The sequence below is a fragment of the Ipomoea triloba genome, chromosome 4 (genome assembly GCF_003576645.1).
Source record: "Ipomoea triloba cultivar NCNSP0323 chromosome 4, ASM357664v1".
In the NCBI taxonomy this organism is placed as follows: Eukaryota; Viridiplantae; Streptophyta; class Magnoliopsida; order Solanales; family Convolvulaceae; genus Ipomoea; species Ipomoea triloba.
This window is the reverse complement of record NC_044919.1, coordinates 26,186,093-26,194,446: the sequence shown is the minus strand read 5'-3', so window position 1 is coordinate 26,194,446 and position 8,354 is coordinate 26,186,093. Positions and strand designations below refer to the sequence as shown.

The following is an 8,354-nucleotide window of genomic DNA, read 5'->3' as shown; positions in this document are numbered from 1 at the left end:
AGATGGACTAAATAAAAAGTTACATATTGCTTGATGAATTTGGGTGAGGAACTTTTGTACACCCATGGGTTTACCAGACAACGACTAAGGAAGTGACTAAGGAGACTCTGCTTTCCTCGGTCTATGGTGCCAAATTTGGTCTGCCAGGCCAATTGAGGCATGGTTACCAACTTCCCAGGAATGGCGGTATGACCCTAAAGAGAATGATCAACAAATGGTTGTCGACCTGGACCTCTTGGAAGAAAAGCGACAGCGAGGATAGCAGAGTATTGGTAGCAGACCAAGGTATATTATATATGATCGATGTTTGAGTACGACCACGATACTTCCAGATTAGAATGTGCATTCGCGTGTTGAACGAAAATTCTGACCTACATACTTTCTGTCAAATCATCTTTAGTGACGAAAAGTTGAGATTACCGATCAACATTATTGTTGGACTGAAACAACGAGATTTCTAACCGTGACTAATTATATGGTGGCAAGTTGTCTTAAAATTGGGAGCGCCCGAATGTAATTTCAACCATTATTCGATCTGGAACATACAAATTAGCTAGAGACCACGCCAGGAAAACAAGTTAATTAACTGGATTTGGAATTCTGACCACCTCACATGCAGTAGACTAATTGTTCCATCAAACGTAATAATTGCAACATAAATTTAGAGATGCACAAGTCTTTACCTTTACACAATAATTGCATCATCAAAATCTAACACGAGAAAATGTTGCACAATGGTTCGTAGTAACTTAGCTAGATAGCTTGTTCATTATGAGCTTAGCTGTTCTAGTACGTCTCAGCACTCTTCATCATAGGCTCATGGAAAATTAAGAAATTAAATCATACGTCAACTTCTATTCTAATATGATATATTATATATTTATGTGTCTATTCTATTTTATTAATTAGGTTTGATCATAACTTAAATAATTAAAACTTGTCTATTCTTAGACTTTTTGTATTCTTCTGCCATCGAAGATAACGAGTCTGTCTTTTTGGTTGGAGGATTGAGAGTATCATTTCTCAAGTGAACTTTAAATAAGGACGATACTATATGTTCATTAACGTAAATTTTGCGTGAAATCAGCACTCACATTTTATAAAACGATTATGTTCTTATTTGATCTTACCATTATATAGTGGAAGGTTCTTTCTCTGTAAAATGAATTTCGCTTGATCTTACCATTATTTGATCTTACCGTTAATAAATTTTCAAGTTAACAATAATTATATATAAAATGAATTTCGCTTTTAAAAGTTTTCAATAATTATAAAATTGACCACATGTTCTTTTTTAGTATAACCCTCAACCATTAATGAATGTTGATGGACGACTGAGATCATTCCTCATTTTTTACATAAGGACCATATTTTCATTTGATCATGCTCCTATATAAGAGAGAAATAAAACCAATCTCAGCTTTACATCTGTAAAAATTCGACGAATCTGACCATATTTAATAAAAAATATGGGGGTATTTTTGTAATTATCATCTACTTCACTATGTAAACTTGAACACTTAAATATACAATCTATGCCAAAGACCTTGTGGTTTAGTGGCACTCGGTGTCCCGGAAAACACTATCACATGGATGATGGGAGTGGGTTCAAGCCTCAGTGGAGGTAACTTTACATTGTAACAGAGTCAGTAGTGCTAAATGAGAAAGCTAAATTTTAAATCTAAATCGTAAATGTTAGACTTTAAGCAGTAAAAAGTGAACAAATAAAACCAAAAACTCAGTCATAATCTCTAAAATCGAGACCCTAAGTGCAATGCACTTTTGCATTTTTTTCAAGTGCAATATAATAATCTTTTAATATTAAATATGTAAAATGTTAATTAATACTAAATGTGCACAATGCTAATACTAAATTAAATGTGTATAATGAAAAAGTCTGAGAATTTCAAATTTTAATGTTCAAGTTTGTACAGTAAAATTGGTGATAATTATGAAAATACGATCGTATTTTTTTTAATTTGAGATTGTTTTTCCAATATAAAAAAAAATGAGATCAGACCACACCTTCTGAAGAAAATTAAGAAACAATCTTAGTTTTAAATTTAAAAATATCAAAAGGGTCCTATCAAATTTTAAATAATAAATAAATTGTAGTGGCATTCTTGCAATTATCTCAAATTTTACCATACAACTTTTTAATGCTATATTTTGCACTTCTCATGATTTTCTATACATGCACATTATGTTGTTATAAAATTTAGAGTTTATGACTTTGTTTATTGGTTTTATTTGTTTTAGAGCTTCACTTTTTACTGCTCTGGTTTAGTATTTACCATTTAACTAATTAGCTATAAAATTTAGTGCTTTTGTTAATTTAAAAAATATCCAGAAATGCACATTATGTATTTAAAATGTGTACTGTATAGTGTTAAAAGTTGTACGATAAAATTAAATTAGTGATAATTATAATAATGTCACTGCATTTTTTAAGTTGACAATAACTACAAAAAATGTCACCTTATTTTTTTTAAATTTTATCTTATTTGTCCAATTTTTACGAATGTAAGGCAGAGATTGATTCTCTTAGTTTTCTCATGAAGTGTAGGTACTTTCATGGGAAAAGCCTCTCCCCCTCTCTCTCCCCCCCCCCCCCCCCTCTATATATATATATATAGTCTTATTATTATTATTATTATTTTGAAAATATATAGTCTTATTATTAGTTTAATTAAATATTTAATTAAGATAAAACACTTTTTTTAATTCTTATAATTTTGCTTGTGTTGGCTTCTACACTCCATATTAACATTATTGATTAATCCCGATTCTACTGTTCTTGAGTTGGCTTTGAATTGGTCTTGATTCTTTATGAAATTTCGTTACATTTTTTAGAGAGAGATAAAAAAAAATGCAACAAACATTACCAAATACTTATTGATAAGTCAAATGCATAAAAATAAATTTGGGGTTAAATAAAATAATTTCAGTAACCATACCAATGTATGCGTAATCCAATTGTCGGGGGGGGTGGTGTGTGGGGGGGGGGGACAACCCTTTGTAATCTTATTTAATTTTATAGATGATCATCTTTGGATAATAAGAGCAACATGTAGTTAAAATTTAAATACAGTCTATTTCAAAATATTATAGCAAGTATATATATTACTGAATTCTTTGCTTATTTTCTTCACATGCAGTACACAACATTATGTCCCGTTAGAGTTGTATCATAATATATCGAACCACAATATATCATCATAAATCATTTAAAACCATTTGATAATTGTCTACCCAGGTCTAAGGAGTTGTGATGCCTGCAGACAAAAGGAAGAAAAGCAAGAGTCAGGTTAGCTAGCATACATAAGAATTTCTGTGATCATGATAGGTGACTCTATTTGACACGCCTAACTGAAAACTGAAAGTTGAAAAGCTAGTAGCTTATAAACTAACTAATTGAATTTAAAGTAGTTCGTAAAATTAATTGTTAAATTAGTTGATAAGTGTAAAAAAACATAAAAGGATAAACAAAGATATTATAATTTTGATTAATGAAGGGTAAGGACGGTGTCATTTTTGTAAATTACTCCATAATAAAGATAAAAAAGAAAAAAAATTGTTATAAAATTAGGAGTTTATTTTGAAACACTAATTAAGTTAGCATTTCAAAATAAATTATTATTTTAAACTTTTCATGTTTTACCAAATAGAATTTATAGTTTATTTTTATTTTAAAATAAGATATAAACTCTAAAATAAACCCTACCAAACAGGACAAAAACTTATGTGATACCAAGATCCGTGAGACGGGTCGGGTCTAGATGAAATGTAATATTTATATTAGCAAATGCAATACTAAATCATAAATAAAGTATTATATCTCTTTTTGACCCAAACCATTTCAGGTATAAAGATTTATAAGACGGTCTCACACAAGTGTGACCTGCAAACAGATATTGAATACAAAAAGGGAATTTCTTTTGGAACTTACTTCCACACTTGAAATGACGAGGGACTTGCCTTCCACAACCTTGGATAACCTTGATAGCGTAATTGACATCGATGAGGGCCGCCAGTGTTGGAGTAATGACTGGGCAAACGCACTCAACGTGCGTCACCCTCAGCCTTTCGCAGCAAAACGCCGTGGGCGGCCGCTTCGTGATCACTGCCTTACACGCATTCACCAGAATTCTCCTCTCCTCCTTGCACTCCGCCGGCGTCAATGCATCAGCTCTTCCCCCCTTCCAGCTCCAAAAACCCACCAGGAAAAGACTGAAGAGAACAAACACCACCTTTGCACTGTTCATGTTTTTTTTTTTTTTTCTCACAAGGTTTCTGGTCTCTTGTTTTAATAGTTTTCACTCAATTTGTGTTAATCCCCACCTGAATTTATAGGAAAAATGTATGTTGTGATAAGTATTTAAAAAGTAAGATTCCATTGACTAACTCCACTGCTAAACGCTTATTGTTGTTATGGTCGTCCAAGTCTAATATGTTACTCCCTCGACTCAGTCTCTTTTGCCGTACTTAATTACTATTCATTTATCAAATCAACTCTTTCTTTTTTTGTTCCTTTTACTATTTCTAAATTTAATTTTTTATTTTTATTTTTGTGTTTAGTAGTATTTTAGTGTAGTTTCTAAATATATATAAATTTCGTACACTAATACTAAACTTAAAATTATTATAAATTCGATTAAAAATAATTTCAATCAAGTCTCGTTAATCGAACCAAACACATAAAATGAGACGGGGGAGTATTACACCTATATTATGGAAGATGACATGTGCAAAGCCAAACAAATCTAGAGCAAAATGACCTATCTCCCTGACTCCATCGTTTGAACCCGAACCGAGCTCACTGAGTTGGTCGAGGGTGCCAGGGCAGTGACCCCGTGGTATGATAGTGGTTCAGGAAATCTCCTACTGCCCTCAACAAATGAGGGATTTCACTAGTATTTTACAAAATACAAGTGATCACACTACACAGACAGTAAGAGCAGCTTTCAACACCAAATTACATGTTCTTCACTGCAACACCTCATTCTTCAAGGATCTGCCACCAAGTCACCTTAAAAAAGATGAAGTATCAACTGAATGATTAGTCAAGAAGACTAATTTCTCAGGACAGAATCACAACAATTCATGAAGCATTTTTGCACTTGAATGACGTGAGAATTTGAATTGTTTGTTCGTAACTTGTATATGCATCATCTTTTCACGCTTCAAGAGTTAATTTCTCTATCGGAAGCATAAAACTGAGGGAATTCTTAATTGTGTACATTCTGATGTGTGGGGATGATTTTTTCTAGGAAAGTTTGTGTGCATTTCTTGAAACAGAAATTTGAAGTCTTTGCTAAGTTCAATTTGTAGAAAACTGAGGTGGAGACTCAAATTGGTTGAAAAATCAAGTATATGAGATCTAGCAATGGTACAAATTAAAATACACAAAAATTGAGTTTTAGAAATTTTGTGAGGATCATGGGATTTATAGGCCCTTTATAGTGTGTAAGTGATAAGTGTTTATTTGTTCATATTTTTTCCCCTTTTATTAGATAATTTTTTTTTGTTAATCATTCCAAGTTTCATGAGGATTAGTGCTTATTTGTGTTATTTTGCAAGGAGTAGGAGTTGGAAAGCATTGGAAGCAAAGATGAGCATTTTCATGCATTTTGGTGGTCATTGGAGTCAAATGGATACCAAATATGAAGCTATGGAGATGGATGAAACACTCCTAAGGAAGCCTAAGAGTTGTATTTTCACTGGTGTTGGTCATTTGGGCAAACCAAAACAAAAGAACAGCAAAAGATCTATGTGTTGCAATTCTCGCATTGTACGTCGACGTCTTAGTGATTGGATGATATCTCAGCCTTGAAATATCCAAATTAAATGATTCGTAAGCCATTGGAAAGAAAACTCAAAGGGATACAACTCTTATGAAGACATTAAAGCCTAAAGAGGAAGCCAAATGGGTTAAAATAATCCTTGAAGTTGAAGTTGAAGTTCCTAACTTACAGTTTTCGTCCAAATCTGTCACTATTCGGTTATTTGATCATATCTCAGCGTAGGAATGTCCAAATGAGGTGATTTTTGCTCCATTGAATAGCCAACTTGAAGGAATACAAATTTGTTGAAGACCACAAAGGCCAATGAAATGGTTTCAGGGATGACAAATAGCCTAGAAGTCAAAGTAGTTGCGTAGAAGCGATAAATGCAGTTTCTAGAGAGGAGGCCCACGACCACCTACACGGCCGTGTGAGTGGCCATGTGTTTTTGGCCGATTTACAGTGAAAAAGGGCATTTACATAGGCCACCCACACGGCCGTGTACTTGGCCGTGTGACTCATGCTCTGCTCACTATTTAAGCGCGGTTTGAGCTTTTTCTACTCGGTTTTGACCCATGGTTGAACCCTAGACACGTCCATTCACTTCCTTTTCATATTTTTAGGTTAGATTAGACTTAGATTTATGTTCTTTAACACTTTGAAGCTTGTAATCTTTGATTTGGAGCTTGAATTTCAAGATTCAACCATATATTTCAATAGAGAAGTTTTTTTTCCCGTATCTCTTTCTTTTACAAGATTTATGTTTATTACTTATGTTTTTCTGTTCCTTGTGCTATTTAATCATGAGTAATTAGTTTATGGACTTGAGTTAGGATTGTATTATCTATTTTGATGCTTAATTTGTGATTATTGTGAAAAATGGGAAGAACCCCAACATAGGGTTCGTGTGTTTATGAGGGTATTATGTTTGAATCTTGCTTATGTTTGATGTTCACATTTATTGGCATGTATTTGGAGGATCCCTTGCCTAAATGAGAGTTGGGTGATGAATTCGTGTCACCCCTTGCATAGACATGATTTCTTCCCATGAAAATATGGGAAATTTGGGGTTTAAAATGCTTTAATTTTGTGCTTTAAGAACTATGATTGATATACCATGAGAGTGGGACAATCCTTGCTCTAATCCTTGTTTATTTGCTTACAATTGTGGTTTTAGACTAGGATTTCTACGTGCATTCCCGCTTGATTCCTTGGTTATTTATTCTTCCCAACCCCATAGGTTGTTGAAACATCTAGATGGTAATGCCCCCTAACTTGAGTCCTATTTCTTTATTTTGTATTTACTTATTGTTCATATGTGTTTGTTCCACCTTGTTGTCGTTTGATCGATTAGTTTCTTGTTGATCTCCTTATGTTAGTGCCTAGTTTTGTGATTACGTATTGTGTGCCATAACCCCCAATCCTCAACGAAAAGATATTTCACGCCCGTACACTCACTATCACTCATTTTTGCTACGACCTGTAAGACAACACGACAAAGTGGTGTTGCATAAAGTTTAATTTGAATATGAGTATTATTGAGTGGGTATAGTCTGAGACTAAATGCATGACTCCCCAAGAGGATTTTTTTAATAAACACATTAGTGTCTAACGACCCATAATTTTAAGGCCATGACTTTAATAAGCTGCATATCAAAATTTATTATTCTACCAATTATGTAGTGGAACTTTTAATAATATTCATTATGTGAGAGTATATTAAAATCAATTTTTAGGGTCTTTGTGTGAACTCTTGTGCTACAAGCTCGATTTATATTATACTACCTTATCACCACCTTATAATTCTTGTTTTCCTTTCACACCATTTGTAACCTACGTATAGGATTAATACCTCAATGGTGTACAAAAGGAATATATTAGCGAGTTGAGCTATATATGCCTTTAATTGCTCTCTTTATACATTAATCAATCATGGCGCTTCTGGCACCTATTTCTGGATCCATATTGTCATATAATATGAGAAATTTGAAGGCAATTGTGTTGTCGGCAACTTATAACATTTTCAAGAATTTCTCCCATATATATAAAAGTAATTTTCAAAGTTAACCAAATTATAGTCATTTCCCAAGGATATTTATGTCTAGTTGTTCCACAACCCAGTATTATGATTAGTTCGTGCACCTATAATTTTACTGAGTTTTTCTCGTCGTCTAGACGATCGTCTTAAATATTTAACTTTTTAAGATTTTCAAGAGCTCTTTGATTTTTCAAGAGTGACAAAAATTCTTTACTAGATCTAGTTGTTAGGGATTCTTATATATTAATGAATTTCCTGCACTTCTGGTGTCAAGGAATATTGTTATACATATTGACAGGATAATTGAGCAAGGTATTGGATCCGACTCGGTGCGTCTAACCATTAAAGTAGTGAAACAACGATCAGGAACAGAGAACAAGCAGAACGGTTACAAGAGCTCACGCATTAATAGCACCCCGTCATCAAATATAGGAGTTATGAATTACAGTTGGCATTAGTTAATAGGAGGCTGTTACTATCATTATTGTAATCGTTACAGGTGTATAGTATAAAGGCTGACCCCATGTAACAAG

The 8,354-nt window shown here is 33.3% G+C and overlaps 1 protein-coding gene across 1 annotated transcript; it reads right to left on the bottom strand.

The window, feature by feature from the left end:
- Positions 1-3,258: 3,258 nt before the first annotated feature.
- Positions 3,259-4,265, bottom strand: LOC116016066. Its single transcript, XM_031256232.1, has 2 exons — positions 3,950-4,265; positions 3,259-3,275 (listed from the first exon to the last, which is right to left on the bottom strand). Exons 1-2 carry the CDS (start codon positions 4,263-4,265, stop codon positions 3,259-3,261), a joined length of 333 nt encoding a protein of 110 aa, XP_031112092.1.
- Positions 4,266-8,354: the final 4,089 nt, after the last annotated feature.

Excerpts from the sequence above, each read along its gene's own strand:
- LOC116016066 (XM_031256232.1), bottom strand. The coding sequence starts at position 4,265 with ATGAACAGTGCAAAGGTGGTGTTTGTTCTCTTCAGTCTTTTCCTGGTG.